The following is a 19,392-nucleotide window of genomic DNA, read 5'->3' on the forward strand; positions in this document are numbered from 1 at the left end:
TCTGGTACTCAAAAACTAGGCTCAGGTCAGGCTCGGACCTACACAGGCTTCTTCCAGGAACCCCCGTGTGACGGGGATGTCTGGTTTGGGGTGATCGAGGTGGGTTTTGCCACATAATCCCAGCCCAAAGCAGCTCCTTATTTGGTGCAACGTCCTTAGCACGTAGGGCTGTGGTCTCTAAGCTGGCAGGCAGGCGCACAACCCCCGAGCTTCAGGTGGGAAAGGGGGCTGCCCGGGCATCTCCCGGCGAGTCCCTTGGTGGCACAGACATGTATTTGGGGGTTATCCAAGGAGCTTTTTGCCCCGTAACCCCAGCCAAACTCAGCTCCTTCCTCTCAGCAACGTACGTAGCGCGCAGGCCTCGGGGCTGTCGTGTGAACGGCCCTTCTGGTCGCGCTGTTCTCTGCACAGGGAGTGCCCAGCGCTGCAGACTGCGGTTTGGGGTGAGCCCAGGAGGATTTCGCCCCATCATCCCACCCCAAACTCAGCTCCGTAGTCATGGGCAGCGCACGTAACACGGTGGATCGTCGGGCTGCCATGCGAACGCGGCGCGTGGGGGCAGGCAGGGCTGCAGCGGACCGCGGTGGCGGAGACCTGCGTTTTGGGGTGACCCGGGAAGGATTCTGCCCATGACCCCAGCTCCTCATTCAGGGCCAGATGCGTAGCGCACCGCAAAACCGCGCCGCTGGTCGTGTGAGGTGTGACCACCCCTTCCTCAGTGGGCAGGCCGGTCCCAAAATATGAACATCAAGTTCTGCAAGACCCCGGGGCAGCGTCTGTCCCGGATTCCCCTCGGTCGCCCCACTATCTCGTGCAGGGATCCTCGTTTTCTGAAAAGCGGGCGCAGGAAGTCATGTCTGTTTGTTTCCAGGCGACCGCAACGCGCCCCACGTGCCCGAGGCAGCGCGGGCGGACTCAGCACGTGTCCCGCTTCCCGCGCCGCCAGGGGCTGCCGGGGGCGTGGCCCCACCGCGGGGTTGCGCGCGCATCCCGGCGAGGGTCGGGCCAGCGCCGGAAGTACGAACCGCGGCGCCGGCTGTGGGGGTGGGGCTAACGCCGGAAGTACGGGCCGCGGCGCCGGATGCGGGGGTGCGTGCGGCTGCTGAGGGGAGCGGAGGGCGGTGAGTAGGCGGCGGGATCCGGCCCGGCCCCCCCCAGCCCGGGCGGGGCGTGGTGTGGTGTGGCGGCGGGCGGGGCGCCGCGGGATGGAGCGGGGCTGGTGTCCGGGCACCACGGGGCAGCGCGCTCCGGCCGCGGCGAGTTGGACGTTAGGAAAAACGGCCGGCGCGGGCCCCGCGAGCTGCCGCCGGCTCCCCCCGTGAGGCGGGCCGGGCCGGGCCGGGCCGGGCCAGCTGGGAGCGCGCAGGGGTCGGGCTGCGGGAGCCAGGCGAGGGGGCGCCCCGGGCTGCACTTCCAGGCCGTTTTCGTCTCGTCTCGCCTCGCGCGCCTCGTGCTCGGGAGGTTTTACGGGGATTTTTTCTCTCTTCCCCGCAAGGCTCGCGGCGTCGGCAGCGTCCTGGCTGGATGCCGGTGCAGCAACCGGGACTTTTCCCAAGAAACCCCTGAGGGCGAGCCTGGGCTCTGAGCCTGGTTTCGCTGCACGCGCGCGGCGTATCGTATCGTCTGCTGTCAACCGACACGAGCGCCCGCGCGGGAGAGGGACGCGGGTCACAGATGGCAGCCGGGACTTGTGGGGCGCCCCGCTGAAACCCGCGCGTCGCAGGACCGTGTCAGGAACGGCTCCGCGGCCTCTGCCCTGACCCCCCCGTCCCGTCCCGTGTCGCGCGTCGTGAGCGCAGGGCGGCGTCGACATGGCGGACGACAACGAGGAGCTCCAGGCAGACGAGGAGGTCCCCGCTCCGGCCGAGGACGGCTTCGAGCAGCTGGAGATCGACAGCCCCGCGGAGCGCAGCGGGCACGTGGCGGTGACCGATGGACAGTGCATGTACGTCTGGGGCGGCTACAAGGTACGCCTCTCTGGGCTGCTCTTCCTTTACTGCCATCTACGCGATGTCCCCGTCTGACAAAGAGCTCGTCTGTGCGCTCGCCCGGGTGTCGCTCGTTAGGGTCTTCTCTGCGTGCGGCCAGACTGTGTAACGTAACAGCTGTCAAAAGGAGGCTTCACGTGCCGAGCGCTTAATTAGGGTTTTAAGATGATCTTTAAGGCTTTAAAAATGGTGTGAAGCCCTTGTTAATCTAGAGAATAATTTACTTTATGTTTGCAAGTGGTTTTCTGTAGGAAGCAGTTTTTCTGTTGGTTTGGGTTTTCTTGCCTGGTATAACGTCTGGGAGAGGAGGAAGTATTGCTAGCGGACTGAAGTCAGATGTGCGTGTTCACCTTTACTCTAGGTCAGGGATTTTCAGTCTTTTTTTTAATAAGTGTGCTCCTGGTGGCCACTTGCGGGGGGCGGGGGGTGGCGCGTAGCTGGATGCGGAGCGGCAGCAGTGTGGGTTGTTGGATGGTGGTGGCAGCCGCCGCCGCGTGCAGGTTTCCCCCTCTCCCTTCCCCCAGGTCCGAGCGGCTGGGTGGCGCTGTGCGGCTTGCAGAGGGGTGCCACTGCCCTCATCCCACCCCTGCTCCTGGTGGCGGCAGTGCGGGGTGGTGGTTCTCCACCCCTGCCTGCCTGCCTGCGCGTACCCCCTAGGGCCTTCACGAGTACCCCGGGGTGCATGTACCCCCAGTTGACAACCCCTGCTCTAGATGCATTAGAACGTGCATATCCTGAATAGATTGCTAATCACGTGTGTGCATGATTTTTACTCGAAGGCAAGAGGTAGGATAAGCTCCAGCGAGTTAAATTTGCCTTCAAATGTCCTGAAGTAAGGCTCTAGTGCTGATACTCAAGCCCAGCCTGTGGGTCAGATCCAGCGCATGGGACCATCTCATCCAGCACTCAGGGGTCCCCGTGGGCTCAGCAGTTTGGCTGTAGGGGAACAGTAGCAGCAATTGCTGCTGCCCTGCTGCCAAACTTCTGGACCCATGGGGAGTCCTGTGCACGCCAGACCGGCACACGGAAGTTGCCCTGGGCCTGAACCAGGCATATGGGTCAGCTGGAAGAGGTGTGGGCCCTGAACCTGTAGCTTTGTGCCTGCACCAGCTCCTAGTGTCCTGTCTGGTCCGCTCACCAGCCTGGAGCCACTCTTTTGGCCTGTGCCAGCAGAAGCTTGAGCACTGCTGCTCTAGTGCCTTGTTTACAGCTGAGGAAGTGATTTTTCTCCCCCATTAACACTTGCCTGCTCTTGTAGTCACTTATGAGATGGCCTGATTCCCAGCTCGAGCGAGCATGGTCCTGAGGCTGCTCAAATCATTTTGTTTTGTGTCTGCTTCCTGAGGGCTGCTAAACAAGCAGGAATCGAAGGACTGCAGCATACACTACCCTTACTGACCCCTCATCCTATTCTCTTCCATAACCACTACAACTAGGTTGGCTTTGGGGGGACCTAAAACTCTTGAACTTACTCAGTTTTAAATGTCAAACTTTTCTCTAATGGTAGCTTTTCCTTGTCATCTTATCCCTGCAGAATGCTCAAGTGAGGGGCTTTTATGACTTTTATCTGCCTAAAGATGAAATATGGATCTACAACATGGAGACTGGAAGATGGTACAGTACATAAATAGCTTTCAAAATACAAGCACTAATTTAAGAGAGCAAAAGTGGAAATCTCAAGTTGGATCTTTAAGCCACAGAGACAGTTCATGCAAGAGTTGCTCATGATCTGCCAGGACCTGGCTGCTGGTGTAGAACAGGCATGCTTTGTCTCTAGCTGCAAAACCCACCACAAAACTGTAAATGTGTGAAACTGCTTATGTGGGGAAAAATAGAATTAAGCAAATGACCATGATTGTTACAAGGTTTATTATATGAGCCTCATAGAATAGATGTTTAATAAGACCCTCCGTAAGGTATGGCTATCACTGAAATGTTTGAGACCCCATATTTAGGAATATAATTTGTAGGTTCTCTGCTCCCAATATATTTGTATTTTGTGTTACAGTAAATGTTGAAATAAGCTTGTATTTAAATAGCCTGCTCTTTGTAGTTTTGTAACCATATATATATTTTAAGTCCAAAGTACCTCCTCAGCTGTAGCTAGGACTCTTGCCTCCTAGATTAACAGAAAACTGGAAGTTGTGCAATAGCTGCCTGTCTGTTGTTGGGTGGAGCAGATGCTGTCTGAGCTCCCAATACAACTCAACCTGCAAGGTGTTGAGCACCCTTGACTCCTCAGTGAGCAGCACTGACTGGCTGTAGTCTGTCTCGCCTGTCTGCAGTTGCTGTCCTTGTGGCCACTTGAAGCCCTGGGCACAGAAGTATGTTTTTATGAATACATTTAGCAGAAATGAAAGCAGGGTGAAGTGAAAATCTTCTTTTTACTAAGATGTATTTATTTTCTGGGTGGAGAGGGAAAGTCTTCTCTGCTTGAGGATTTACCCATTTCTTCCTGGAGGTGAAGGAGTCTTCAGGCCTCTGCATCAGGCACAGAGGACTCCTTCCCCCAAATAAAGTAAAATAAATGGTTGATTCCCTAATTAGCATGTTTCAAATATTGGAAGAAGACAGGGATGACTGATAACCAGTCCTGCATGCCTCTCATGCATACCTGTGCTCAGCTTTTAACTCAGACTGCCAGACTAAATGCTTTTTCTCTCAACAAAATACTAATCCAGTTTCTGTTTATTGTATGAAGGTGTTTTAAAACTGTCTTTCTAGGAAGAAAAGTAAAACAGAGGGGGATGTTCCACCTTCCATGTCTGGAAGTTGTGCTGTGTGTGTTGACCAAGTGGTGTATTTATTTGGCGGACATCATGCACGTGGCAATACAAATAAGGTCAGCAACTCAAAGATGAATTACATTGTTACCCTTCATCAGTGAATAACGTTCAACCCCATTTTATACTGAATGCAGGCAGGTGAGTTCTGAGCTCGTTACAAACTCATCCAAAGCAGGAAAATACCGCCTCATACACTACAACAGGTTTCTTCTGGGCAGATAGACGGGGTTAGCAGAGTCTCTGTCACAGTGAACATCAGTGTGCAGGAGGTCGCTGAGTCTTCCACAGCCTCTCCAACAGGATATCTTCATCTGCCTTTCTTTGCTTGGAACATGCAGATTAACTCTTTCTTGACCTCAGTCTCGTCCTCAAATTGAAGTAATCCAAGCAACGTCCTTTTTCACCTGCCAAAGAATCTTTTGGCTGACAAGAAATAATAGGTCAACTCTATCCAATAGTTGCATGAGTTGCGGTGATAATCCTGGTGTACTAGCCAAACGTGTTCTGCAGTCATACTACCTGAGCAGTTTGCAAGGTTGGAGTTTCCAGAGTCTACTGAAATCTTAAGCTCCTACTGGGGTGGAAATCAAGGATGCCTTGACCTGGTTTCAGTAGCTTGATTAGTAGTTAAAGTTAGTCCCAAGTCAGTTCACAGACACTGCACAGTAAGGTGTCTTAATGGGCATTACCGCGCTGTAACCAATCAGGCGTAAATTTGATATCTGCGTGACGGTATCAAATGGTAATTTACTCTCAAGTCGGCATAAGGCACCATATTTACTGTACAGTACAGGTATGCGTGTGTAGATGTGCGCCTGTACTGTGCAGTAATTTTGATTACTGCAAAGTAAATGTGGAAGCGTAGATGTGCCCACTGAGTGTAACCTCAGAGGTTATATCTGAAGATACTCTAAAGCTGGAGTTGAAGTATGATTTGCTTCCTGTTTATGACAAGATTAGATTTTAGAGTTCATTTAAAGCTAGAGTTTCAGTTATTCATTTACATATAAAATCATACACAAAGTGGAGAGATGCCTGTATCATAAAAATTCGATGACTGGATTCAAGTCGCAGTAGAATGGAGAGAGCCATTGCTTTCTACACTCCTCCAGCCATCCTGTGTCAGCCTCTGGATGGGAGTAAATTCAATGCCAGTCGTCCTGTCATGGGAGACGAGCAGTGATAAGGCTGGTTGCTGTCAGATGCCGAGTGTCCTTGGCCCTGTACTTGAACTTGTACTGCATGAAGCTTGGCGGGGGGAGACGGAATTGTGTAGCGTTGCATAATAATCTAGGATTCAAACATTTAATAAACATTGGTTACTCTTTAGATTTAAGCTCACTGTGTAGGTTAACAAAGTCTCTCTTTTTCTTTCAGTTCTACATGTTAAACTCAAGAGCTAAGGACAATGTGTTGCAGTGGGTAAGAGTAGACTGTCAAGGAGTTCCCCCATCATCTAAGGACAAACTTGGAGTTTGGGTTTATAAAAACAAGTAAGGATTATGCAAACAACTCTAATTCTCTCATTGACTGGATGTGTCCCCCCCCCTTTATCTGTTGTTCTTGTCAGTGTCCTGTATCTGGTGTGACCAGAATTGGTGAAGGGAATACACTTTGCATGCTGTGTGTGTGCACACAAACACAAAACTTAAGGTGTTCTTAAACATAATTTTATATTTATATAATACTTGTGTATAAAAAGGCATACAAACATGCTTAAAATCCTAAATTGGGTCCACATATCAGTGTTTTAAGTGTTCAGCGTTTAACACCTCCAAAAGTAAGGAACACTTCCCTTCTAGATGGGATGATGTCTGCATTGCAAAGTGTTGCCAGGTGGTTAGTCATTTTAGTCTAGTCAGACAGAAGGTAGGGCAGTGTGGCATCTTAGTATTTGAGTGGCATGAGCTTTAGTAGGCAACAACCTACTTCACCAGGTGCTGCATCTGACGAAGTGGGTTGTTGCTCTTGCCTCTCGGAGGTGTTATCTGAGGTGTACCGCACCTGCTTTTCCTTCTGCCTGACTGCATACTAGCAAGTGCCTTGCTAAGCCTGGTGTAACACAGGCACAAAGCAGATGTGTTGCTGAACTTCAGGATGGGGTGTCCCCTTCGTGTCAAGGTGCTTGGCGTGCTCCTGGTTCTGCTTCCTAGTCCAGTGAATGCCAAATTAAGCGAACTAATTCAGGACGGTGTTGCAGTGATGTGTGTTTGCATTGCTGCCACTGAAATGGTGGGTCTTTGAGCATTCCCTCCAGGTGGTCCCCCAAGACTGCATGTACTCCTGTGACTGGGGAGCTGTGTGCTAGGAAGACGTTCTTGGCTTCACAGAGCAGGGATTAGTCTGGCAGCACAGAGCAGTCTGTGAAGGAAGCGGTGGACTAAATGGTGAGCAAAGTGATACCAGTGCCATTCTGCTCCCGGGGAGGGGAGGGACAGAGTTGTGAGGAAAGAATGGGAGCAGTAGTGATGTCAGGGGAGAGGTACATGTGTGACCCCCCATGATTTGAGTCTGTACTGCAAAGTGGCTGAATAGAGAGGGAGGTGGAGCCCAGGTGGCTTCACACCTAGAACCTGAGCAGAACTTACAAGCTCAGGCCGCAGTTCTTGGGAAGCAGGTTCAGGGCTTGGAGTGTGGCTGATGACGTACAGGCAGCGACGGGAGCCCCCAGCACATAGATCACTTGCTGCCTGAATAAAACCTTGGGAGCCTGCTGGGTTTCCTTGTATTTTGTTCACTTACTGCCGTTCCTGAGCACTGACTTGTAGTGCATGAGATTACAGCCCAGGACTGCCAGCTAATATGTGTTCAATTTCTGTTAAATAGGCTAATATTTTTTGGAGGTTATGGCTACTTTCCTGAGGAGAAGCAACGAGGAACTTTTGAATTCGATGAAACTTCCTTTTGGGTGAGTACCTGCCACCCCCCCACCCCCCCCGCCCGCCTATTTAACATGCTGAAAACTTGTCTTCTGCTTGTGCACTTCACAAACAGAAGACAAGGGAGAAGTGTTCTCTCAAAATGTAATGTTGTCTCAATATCAATTTTTCTAAGAATTCGGGTCATCCCAGAGGCTGGAACGACCATGTACACGTTCTGGACACTGAAACGTTCACTTGGAGCCAACCGATAACCACAGTAAGTGTTTTTAAAAAGGAAATCTGACATGAAATAGCAGCTGTGCAGCAGAACTGGTTTTTGTCCTGCTATTTTCAGGGCCTCCACTAGCTTCAAAGAGAGGCAGCTCCTATGCAAATGTCTGTCGACTGCTAGGGCTGTATTCCCAAACACTTCTTGGTTGCGCTTCTATCCTAATTAAGATGGAGAGTGGCTGCCACTCAGAACTCTCCATGGATACATCCAGGGCCTCCTAGCAGTGGCTGGCTTCAGTAGCAGCTTAGAGTGGCTGACTTTGCTCTGAAGTGCCACTTCTGCATTGCATTCCAGTCACTTGCTGGGCTCCTTCTGTTTTATTCCTTACCTCTCCACTTCCTGTAGTGCTTTGGCCCGAGGGTCCCATCGCACAGTTGAGCTCTAGCTCTGCTTGGTGCTTCTCTGGTGTTTTGCTGAAGGAGAGATGGGCAAAGGCTGTTTGCCACTAAGAAGTGTTTGAAATCCCTGGGAAATCGGTTGCTGCCCATGCCCCCTGTCCTCTTGCCCTACCCTACACCATGTGTGCATGCTACCAGTGTCCTAAGCGGTCAGAGGGCAGTTTTCTCGAGCCTGTCAGTGCTGCTTGCGCAGGAGGCTGCTTGCACTTCTTTGCTTAGCTCTCTGGTGCTGGCTGCCTCAGTTGTAGGGTCCTGAACTGGAGGGATCTTGGGCCTCAGCCAGTCTGCCGATTCCTGCGTTCCATTTTGATGAGTTGGAGGGATTGCTGTGCAGTGACTTAAAGCACTCGTTCACAGCCAAGGCAGGCTGAATGCTCTGTTGCTTTTGCACTGTTACAAGTGTCGGCCGTTCCTGTTGCACTTCCTGGAACGTGCAGTGTTGCTATGGCCTACTGCAAGGAATGGGCACTGGTCTTATGGTTGGCATGAAACTGGATGTCAGGGGATCTGGATTCTGCTTCCAGCTCTACCAAACGCTGGGGCTGCGCAAGTTCTCTTCGTTTTCTCTACCTCACTTTTCCTGTCTGTGAAACTGAGATTGTTGCTCTCTCACGCAGAGATTCTGCCAGGCTCTGAGTCTGTAAGTGGCTTTGTCCTTGTGAAGAAAAGCACTGTATAGGTGCTTTGAAGCGCCGTTGGTAGGACGAGCCTGGAAAGTTCCCCTTACATATGCAAAGGGTTTTTTAATTTAATTACAGTTTTTTAGCACATCAGTGGAATTCAGCTTTCATTGCAATGTAGCAGATATATCCCAACTCCTCTCCTCCAGGAAGTGGGACGCTTGCTGTCTGTTTGGGCTCCCTTGTGATATCTCCTCATTTTGGTTTTTTCCACTGTTTTGCTTCCCCTCCCACGCAGGCATTGCGATCTTGGAAGGGCAGTCGGCAAAGTGGAATTCGTACAAGCTGACAGCTCGGGAGAGTTTGGGAATTTCACTTTGCTGCTGAATTATAGTGAAGAACAATAATGAGGATCAGAGTAAAGAAGATGTCTGTGAGCTGTGATTTCACACAGTGGACTTTTTAAAGCAGTCATTCAGTTGAGGAGCAAACAAATACCAAGGAAGTGAAACCTGGTTTGAAATGGGAAGGCTTCTTATTTCGATTGCGCTTAAAACACTTTACCTCTATCTCAAAAAAAATCCCAGAAATAAATGCAAGATAAATTAGTTGATGATTCATCACTTCACCCTTTCAAGGTCTGAGAGTTCCCAGTAAACATCCCTGACGGTCTGCATCTTGCTTTGATGCAGGACTCAATAGTAGGGTTACTATATTTCCAGTTTCAGAAAAGAGGACACCTGTTAAGGGAGGGGTCAGGAGTGGTACGACCGTTGGGGGCAGTGATATGCACGTGCCCTGCTCCTGACCCTCTCTGCCAGCCCACAGCACCTCATCCCCCAGACCGTGCTGGTACCCCTCACCCCCGACCTACAGCTCCTGGCCCTGCCAGTGCCCCACGCTCCTGACCCCCTGCTTCCAATCGCCCTGCCCCACTCTCCCCAGCCCCAAGCAGCTCCTTGCTGGGGCAAGCCAGGAAGTGCCAGGAAAAACTTTGAAGTTGAGTGGAGACAGCTGATATTTTAAAAAACCGCCAGGACGAAGATGGGAGGATTCAAAAAGAGAAAACCCGGGCGTATGGTAACCCTATTCAGTAGTCTTAAGGCTTCAAGGAAAAAGCAACCCTTCTTTTTCCTTATTAATCTCTTTTCCAGCTTCACATACCCACACCCACCATTGCAGACCAGGGCTAACCAACCGTTTCTGTGCCCACGGGCTGGTGGTTGGCCTGTGGGAAATGGCATTCAGTTACATTTCGGATGTAAATGACATTTCCCTTCTAAAGGGATCAGAGGTCTCTGACCAGGTGTCACGCCTCAGAGCTGTGCTGCTGCTTGGGGAATGCTGCCAACCAAGTCTTCCTTTTCATTTTGTCTTCTCCTGTTACAGGGTAAAACACCTTCGCCTCGGGCAGCCCATGCCTGTGCTACTGTTGGGAACAGAGGTTACGTATTTGGAGGCAGATACCGAGTAAGTGTGAGCACAATCTTACAGCTTTTGCTTCTGAATCCCCAAATTGAGTGCTTCAATTGATTCTTCTTTTTTGTTTTAGGACTCTAGAATGAATGACCTTTATTACCTTAACTTGGACACCTGGGAATGGAATGAAACGTAGGTATCAAAACTTTCCAACTGGCTCTCTAAGCTGGCATGCAACTGAATAAGCACCCGTGCTTTTTCACTGGAAAAGTGACTCTAATAGAAATTCAGAGCATTTACGATCCTTTATGCTTTGCTTCCAGAGACGGATCCAAACTTGGCTATGCTCCGTTACCTTGTTTCTTTACTTAATCTCTTTCTTTTTTAAATTATCTGAATAAACAAAATACTTTCTTGCTGCCAGCTCCTCACCAGTTGCCATTAGGAGACTATCCTCATTGATTTAGTTTGATATCTTCAAGGATTTCTTCTAGAAAGTCTGACCTGACATCTAAAAACTGAGCTGTGCACCCTAAACAAGAACTTTGAAGCTGTTGCTAGTAGTTGATCACAGTACTTCACAGCACTAAACCACGCGGATGATTAAATATCTGAAAAATTAAAAAAAAGGGGGGGGAGGGGCTGTTTTTCATTGTAGCTAGCCGTTAATGTGCAGTGCTTTTGTTTGAATGCAGCATTACACAAGGCATTTGCCCAGTAGGCCGATCCTGGCATTCTTTAACGCCAATCTCATCAGATCACCTCTTTCTCTTCGGAGGATTTACCACCGATAAGCAGCCACTGAGTAAGTAGCTCCAGGAAACTACTTTTTTTGTCTCAGTCTGAGCAGTTGCATGTATAAACTCTGGTTCAGCTGCAGACTCTCTGCCAGCAGCGTAATACCTGGCCATCGCCTGGTGCCTTCCGCCTCGAGAATTAGCAGAAGTCCAGTTATGGGAGAAATGGAGGCACAGGCAAGTGAATTGCCCAAAGTTATCCAGCAGACAGTGGAAGAAGCAGGAATCAAACTCTGCTGTCCTGAGTCCCAGCTGTTGACTACACAGCGTGTAGAGCCTGTGAGCTCTTCACCTACCACCATCAAGCTCAGCAGGTCCCTCCTCGGGCCTGTGAATTAAACTTTCAAATCAAGTTGCACATCGTGCTCAGTTTCTATTTGGGCTCTTGCCTTAGGTGATGAAGATCTGGTAAATGTCCCAGGCCAATTTTAAAATCCTTCCGAAGCAGGTAATGCAGGCTGAGACATGAGACCTTCCCTTACTAGAACCAGTTTGCTGACAGTATGGAATAACACTCTGTGTTACTGTAGGCTTTGTTGGGCAGGCTGTAAGGGGTAAACCGCCCCAGGGGTGGTATGCGAGCCTGTTTGGGAGTGGACTGAATCTGCACAGTGGAACCAGCTCCTGGGAGGAATTGGGGAGGTCTGGAATAGCTGAGAACGGGGGAGGCTCAGAGCAGTGACTGGCTGTACCTGCTGGCTAGCTCAGCTCTAGGCAGGGTAAGAGAAATAAGATAAACTGTTTTTACTCCATAAATACAGTTTAGGCACCACACCTCATCTGCTTGGTACCTAGCTGGTTAGTAAACGCATAGTTCAGCTGGATGTGAGGGGGCTGGTGATTGGACTAAAAGCGCATCCATGTGCGTATTAGGCCCTCCGGTTGGCCATTCCTTCTGCTGGCCAGCCTGGCTAACGGTGCTAAAGCTGGCTGGATTATGCTTGTTGCATCTCCTTGCAGTGGGAGCTGACCACCCTGCGGAGCAACATCAATTACTGGTTGTAAGAGCAGGTGCTATTTAGAGGGTAACAATCATAGTAAAATTTACTGTCAACAAGGGAGCGCAGGTTCCCCCCGTGCCCTGGTAAACATCAGCCATTACCAAGGACGAGCTTTCACGCAGCCGGCAGGGAGTCTGCAGTTTGTCAGGTTGGATGCTGACGACATGCCAAAATCTATGCTCAGTTTGGCAGTGGTGACACCTTTGGTGTTGTGTCTTTTTGTTCTCAGGTGACGCTTGGATTTATTGTATCAGCAAGAATGAGTGGATACAGTTTGAGCATAACTATTCAGAAAAACCAAGGTAAGGGGTTGCGTGTGGGGGCTTGTCGTTGTCTTGAGTTGCACAGACCAGTGAGGCAGCCTGGCATTAGTACAGAGAGAGCCCTGAGTCCCACGTGTATCCCAGCAGCCCCGTTTTCAGACATGATGCATCAGATGAGCAGCAGCTTTCCGAAGGAAGCGTGTCGCTGCTGCCAGAGGCGGACCTGAATGTCTGTTGAGAGGATTCTGGTGATTCATGAGCAGTCAGTACCTCTCGCTTAGATGCCTGTATTTCCACAGGCTGCCAGTAAGAATTTACGCAGGAAGGGACGGGAGGATCTATGTGGTCAACCAAAGACTGCGGCGCTGGTGTCGTCAGGAAGGCTTTGGCTTTCATGACCACAGCCCGCTCTTTGGCGAGAGAGGCAGCGAGCTGCTGGGAAGAGATGGTCTCCACCTCTCTCCCCTGGGGGAGGAGGCTCTTCTCAGCCAGACTGGCTGACCTGCTCCACCGGGCTTTAAACTAAGCCCGCTGGGGGACGGGGGCACTACCGCCACTGCTGGCCCGCTGAGCAATCCTTGCAAAGCCAGCGGATCACGGCACTCAAGGGAGCCCACCCCGGCCCCAGCCCTGGTAAAATCTGTGGGCAAGGAAGGAGCCCCCCAGGGGGCACTTGCCTGCCTGTACACTAATGCCAGGAGCCTGGGGAATAAGCAGGAGGAACTCATCCTCCTGCTCACTGCAAACGATTACGATGTCATAGGGATCACGGAGACCTGGTGGGACTCCACCCATGACTGGACCACAGGGATAGATGGCTATACCCTGTGCAGAAGGGATCATGTAGAGAGAAGGGGCGGGGGTGTAGCTCTCTATGTTAAGGAAAGCTACGCGTCTCTGCAAGCCGATATTGGCGACCAGGGTGGACGGCTGGAGACCCTCTGGGTTAAAATCCGTGGGGAACACGGCACAGGGGACACAATGGTGGGAGTCTATTACAGACCTCCCACCCAAAGTCCTGAGCTAGACCAGGAGTTTGCCCAGGAACTGGCTGAGGCAGCTTGCTCCAGGACCATGGTTGTCATGGGTGACTTCAATTACCCAGACATCTCGTGGGAGGAAATCTGAGCGGTCGCAGAGCTTCCTCTCGTGCGTGGCTGACCTCTACCTGACTCAAGAAGTCTATGGGCCAACGAGAGGCAAAGTGCTGCTCGACCTGGTACTGGCTACTGGGGATGACCTAGTCGGCAACCTAGTGATCGATGGGAAGCTGGGTGACAGCGACCACGAGCTGATCACCTTCACCATCCGCCGAAAAGCTGGCAAGTCAGTCAGCAACACGCAAGTCCTTGACTTCAGGAAAGCCGACTTTGACAAGCTCAGGAGGCTTGTCAGTGAGGCCCTAAGGGACTGTGACCGCAGGGAGAGGGGAGTTCAAGAAGAGTGGTTGCTCCTCAAGGGAGCGATCCTCAATGCCCAAACTAAGTCTATTCCATCTCGGAGGAAAGGCAGCAAGAGGGCACAGCAGCCCCCCTGGCTCTCCAGGGACCTAGCAGACCTCCTGAGGCTAAAAAGAAAGGCCTACAAAGGATGGAGGATGGGAGTCACCTCCAAGGGGGATTATTCTGCACTGGTCTGGTCCTGTAGGGAGCTGACCAGGAAAGCCAAGGCTGCAACTGAACTCCAGCTAGCTTTGAGCATCAAGGACAATAAAAAGTCCTTTTTCAGATATGTGGGGAGCTGGAGGAAAAGCAGGGGCAACGTTGGACCCCTGCTGAACCAGATGGGGCAACTGACGCCCAGGAAAAAGCCAACCTATTAAATAGGTACTTTGCGTCAGCCTTTCATCAGCTCCATGGGACGCCCATGCCCGCTACAGGGCCGGGAAGTCCGGGTGAGGGTGATCCCCTGCCCTCCATTAATGCTGACTTTGTGAAGGAACATCTTGAGAAGCTGGATACCTTCAAGTCAGCCGGCCCTGACAATCTTCACCCCAGGGTACTCAAGGAGCTGGCGAGCATCATAGCCCAGCCTCTAGCGCAGATCTTTGAAAACTCTTGGCGCTCTGGTGTAGTGCCCGAAGACTGGAAGAAGGCCAATGTGGTGCCTATCTTCAAGAAAGGGAGGAAAGTGGATCCGGCTAACTATAGGCCCATCAGCCTGACTTCTACCCCGGGGAAGATCTTAGAAAAGTTTATTAAAGAGGCCATCCTTAATGGACTGGCCGACACCAACATCTTAAGGGATAGCCAGCACGGGTTTGTTGCGGGTAGGTCTTGCTTGACCAATCTCATTTCCTTCTACGACCAGGTGACCTCTCACCTGGACAAGGGAGATGAGATTGATGTCATATATCTTGACTTCAAAAAAGCCTTCGATCTGGTGTCCCATGATCGTCTCTTGGAGAAACTGGCCAATTGTCACCTTGGGTCCCCCACGATCCACTGGCTGGAAAATTGGCTCCGGGGTCAGACCCAGAGGGTAGTAATTGATGGAAGTCACTCATCGTGGTGCCCTGTGACCAGTGGGGTCCCCCAAGGCTCTGTCCTTGGACCCATACTGTTCAACATCTTCATTAACGATGTGGACACTGGAGTCAGAAGCGGACTGGCCAAGTTCGCCGATGACACCAAACTTTGGGACAAAGCATCCACACCTAAGGACAGAAAGGTGATCCAGGCTGACCTGGACAGGCTCAGCAAGTGGGCGGATGAGAATCTGATGGAGTTCAACGCCGATAAATGCAAGGTTCTCCACCTTGGGAAGAAAAACCTGCAGCATCCTTATAGGCTCGGCAGTGCTATGTTGGTTAGCGCTATGGAAGAAAGAGACTTGGGGGTCATCATTGACCACAAGATGAACATGAGCCTGCAATGTGATGCTGCGGCTAGTAAAGCGACCAAAACGCTGGCTTGCATCCATAGATGCTTCTCAAGCAAATCCCAGGACGTCATTCTCCCCCTGTACTCGGCCTTAGTGAGGCCGCAGCTGGAGTACTGCGTCCAGTTTTGGGCTCCACAATTCAAAAAGGATGTGGAGAAGCTTGAGAGAGTCCAGAGAAGAGCCACGCGCATGGTCAGAGGGCAGGGAAGCAGACCCTACAATGGCAGGCTGAGAGCCCTGGGGCTCTTTAGCCTGGAAAAGCGCAGGCTCAGGGGTGATCTGATGGCCACCTACAAGTTTATCAGGGGTGACCACCAGTATCTAGGGGAACGCTTGTTCACCAGAGCGCCCCAAGGGATGACGAGGTCGAATGGTCACAAACTACTACAAGACCGTTTCAGGCTGGACATAAGGAAGAATTTCTTTACTGTCCGAGCCCCCAAGGTCTGGAACAGCCTGCCGCCGGAGGTTGTTCAAGCGCCTTCATTGAACACCTTCAAGATGAAACTAGATGCTTATCTTGCTGGGATCCTATGACCCCAGCTGACGTCCTGCCCTTCCTTTGGGCAGGAGGCTGGACTCGATGATCTTCTGAGGTCCCTTCCAGCCCGAATGTCTATGAAATCTATGAAACTGCCCCCAAGTTTGGAAACGGAAAAACAAGGCAAGGGAAGCTTCTTACCCTCATCCCTAAGCTACGCCCTAGGCCTCCTTAGAGTCCCACTGGTGTTTTTGTCAGCGATCAGCCACCCTGCTGGTTCTGCCAGCCCGGGGTGCTGAGGACCCTGGACTGTCGCTGGCCATGGGATCACCCAGAGGACTCCAGCTCTAACCTGGCCAGTCTCTAAAAAGCCTCAAAGCCAGCCCCCCTCATCAGCATGATCTGTACCAGGCACTAACGCCTTGCTGAAATGTTTTGGAAGGGACCACAGTTTTGAGTGCTACTGGGCTTAAGCCAACCACTCTCGGATACTGGGATAGACAAAGCGGCATGTCGCAGGAAGCGGGCTGAGGCACCCAGAGCACTTCTACACGTGCTCTGGGGATGGTGTGGGGAGGGGTGGTGACCCTGAGAGCCACTCTCATTGAAATACTTCCACGTCTTGTGTGTCAGCATCTCCACACTTAAAAATGGTGGCGGGGGTGCTTGAACTACAGCTCGTTCGACAAGCTTTAGCTAAAGTGCCCCCAGCACCATTTTTAAGCATGTGGGGATGCTGATACACGAGCTGCAGGAGGCTGGCGGAGCGCGGCAATTGCCACACTCCAGCAGACTCTGTGCTCAGGCATAGGTGTCCCTAATGCTGGCCTAGGTGTTGGACGCCAAGTCTGCCTGGATTGTGCGCTGCGGGATACCGCGCTCAGGATAGGCAGTGGGAAAAGAACTTTGTCACTGGCGATCGGATTGGCAAATATTGCCCTGGCGTGCTGAGCTAACCTTCCACCCATCTTATGTTGCGGCGCTTTGAACTACTGGTCTTCCTGTGGGGTTCGGAAACTTGGATTAAGTACTTAAAGCTGTGGCAGCAAACCTCGTGTAGTGTAACGAGTTACAGACTAGCTGTTAAACAGATCGGCATCCAAGCGCAGCTTCTCGAGCCTACCGACAGGACTGCCTGTCTGCGTGAGGTGTTTTTGAGCTGCTCGGCCCTGCTTCGCTTTCTCACCCAAGCACTCGGTCAGATGAGGGCTATCCTGCCCCGTGCAGCGCTAAGTATTCATGAAGTGAGCCTGAGTGGAACCTCATGTTTGCATATTACGCTTTAGCATTCTCCTGTAATGGCTGATGTTGCCTTTTGCCTCTCCCCTGTCATTTGCAGGCTGTGGCACACGGCTTGTGCCAGCGAGGAAGGGGAGGTGATCGTGTTTGGTGGCTGTGCCAACAATTTGCTTGCCCACTCCAAAGCGGTAAGTCTGGCTGTCAGAATCTGGCCTGCGTCGTGTTTCCACCCTAGCACTGCTGTCGGCAGGAACACCCCCTCCCTCCCCAGTGCAGCGCGTACCCGGTCTGGGATGTGAAACACCTTTTCCTACTGCCAGTGAGACCAGTAAAGCTTCAGAAGGAAAAAACCTGTTCAGCTGCTGCTGATTTAAGGAATGAGCTGTCTTTGGGCTCCCCCTTCTCTGTTGCATCAGACAAGCTGCTTGCTTTCATCTCTCTCTTCCCCTGTCTGTACTGGTGGGTTGACTTCTGCTCCACCAGCCCATGGTGCAGTGTTCGCTGCCTGCCTTTCTAAACTTTCACACAAGCATGTCCTGCCTCCTCCTACCTCAAAACCCTCCTGCGTGTGGCTCACCAGACTGCTGGCACTTAAGTGCCCGGCGTGCTGTGAGCTCTCTGGGCCAGGCCCGCGGAGGCTGTTCTGTGCTATACATCCTGTAGCACACTGAGCTTAGCTCATGTCTCGGGCTCCCAAATGTTACAATATAAATGTACTTAACCAGAAACCTCTCTCTCTCTCTCTTTCCAGGCTCACAGCAACGAGATTCTTGTGTTTTCTCTGCAACCAAAATCTCTTGTGAGGTAAAACAAAAAAACAGGAACCCCTGCCTTTACTTTAGTATTACTGTCTGCTCCCTCACTGCACTCAGGACTTGGTGCCTGGGCGTGCATAGGGGCTTTGGGGAACTTTTATTGGCTTGTTTACCAAGGAAGGCCATTAATCGCTGGTGTAACAAAGCCAATATTATGGCTACTGCCACTTAAGAGCTAATAGTTTCAAAGGAACAAACAGCAGAGTAGCTCTCGTGTAGAAGTTTCTGACCTGTTGCTATTTATGGTATTGGAAGAGGTCAGCTCCTATTAAGAGACTCTCCTTTTCTTTTTTTCCAGGCTGTGCCTAGAAGCAGTTATCTGCTTTAAAGAGATGTTAGCCAGCTCCTGGAACTGCCTCCCAAAACACTTGCTTCATAGTGTCAACCAGCGGTTTGGCAGTAACAATACGTCTGGCTCCTAAGACTCCCGCTTTCAATCACACCGAACAAGAAGTGCATGGATGAGCGTTTCTAAAAGATGTATTAATTTTACCAACTAAGTGTGGCAGGCGTGAAACTTGTATAGATTACAAATCGGCATTGTTGTAGGTAGTAGCTTCTCGGCTTTAAGGTGCATGTGAATGGCCTAGAGAGAACCTATTTTTGTGTAAAGATGTTTGCAATAAATGTATTTAATGCAAGTGGAGATGTATCCAGTGCTTAACCAGTAGCGGGTCTGCTCAACTTACTGCCACCCTTTCATTAAGTGACTGTAAGAAACCTGTTTCGGAGGGGGTCAGCTCTCCAGTGCCAAGAGGTAGAGTAGGTAAGACAATAGTTTGAGGATCGACAGTACTCACTAAACGGGGCAAGACACAGCATTATGCTAGTAGTGATCAGTAAGTACAGTAATCTGAGGATAGATTCCCTGAATGGCCTGTGCTAGTATTTAAATGTTAGAAAACAAAAACAATCTATAAGTGTATAGTGATAGAAAACCTTGAGTTTCTTTGTTCTGGGAATAGCTTCTCCACTGGGAAACTCCTGTTGTTGTGACTGCTTCTCCTGCGTTTGCTTCTGACTTGTTTTCTAGCGTTTTAGAGCCTCTGTGGTGAAATGTGGCTCGCGCCTCCTTTGCCTTTCGCCTCTCAGGAGCTTCACTTATTAAGCCTCCACTGTTAGGCAGCAGTGGAGGCTCCTGAGGTACTTAGCGCCCTTGGCTGAGGATGGTCAGCTCTGCCTGGAGGTAGCTTTGCCTAACATCCTTGCTTCTGAGCCCCACGCGTCTTGTGGAACCAGCTCAAATGTGCCCGCTCTGCTCCGCTTAACTGGAAAACTTTACTTGGTGTGGGCTGCTGTCTAATCCATGCCAAGAACTGTCTGCATCTGCCTTACTCATGCTCAGTCTCCATGGGCTCCAGCTCAGCCACTACTGATGGGAGATCGCAGTTAAATCCTTGAAACCAATACAAATAAAGGGCTTTAAAAATGAGAGCAAGTCACTTTCAGCACTCTACTTCCTGTGTCAGTTCTTTTCATTGTAGCAGAATTGCAGGACAGGTTTGATTTGGATCCACACAGCACTCCACATAGCACAACTGCTTTCAAA

The 19,392-nt window shown here is 51.1% G+C and overlaps 1 protein-coding gene across 1 annotated transcript; it reads left to right on the forward strand.

Annotated features, from left to right (window-relative positions):
- Positions 1-1,024: 1,024 nt before the first annotated feature.
- Positions 1,025-19,275, forward strand: KLHDC2 (kelch domain containing 2). Its single transcript, XM_059723433.1, has 14 exons — positions 1,025-1,121; positions 1,496-1,967; positions 3,523-3,602; positions 4,713-4,830; positions 6,152-6,267; positions 7,601-7,682; positions 7,829-7,912; positions 10,335-10,415; positions 10,498-10,556; positions 11,060-11,169; positions 12,392-12,464; positions 17,129-17,216; positions 17,780-17,832; positions 18,142-19,275. The coding sequence occupies exons 2-14, from the start codon at positions 1,812-1,814 to the stop codon at positions 18,263-18,265; spliced, it is 1,224 nt and encodes a 407-aa protein (XP_059579416.1). The 5' UTR covers positions 1,025-1,121; positions 1,496-1,811; the 3' UTR covers positions 18,266-19,275.
- The last annotated feature ends 117 nt before the right edge of the window (positions 19,276-19,392 follow it).

Source organism: Alligator mississippiensis, chromosome 2 (assembly GCF_030867095.1).
Source record: "Alligator mississippiensis isolate rAllMis1 chromosome 2, rAllMis1, whole genome shotgun sequence".
NCBI lineage: Eukaryota > Metazoa > Chordata > Crocodylia > Alligatoridae > Alligator > Alligator mississippiensis.

Coding starts and splice junctions, on each gene's coding strand:
- KLHDC2 (XM_059723433.1), top strand. CDS start 1,812: ATGGCGGACGACAACGAGGAGCTCCAGGCAGACGAGGAGGTCCCCGCT. Junction 3,603..4,712: donor AACATGGAGACTGGAAGATG/GTACAGTACATA, acceptor CTGTCTTTCTAG/GAAGAAAAGTAAAACAGAGG. Junction 10,416..10,497: donor TATTTGGAGGCAGATACCGA/GTAAGTGTGAGC, acceptor TTTTTGTTTTAG/GACTCTAGAATGAATGACCT.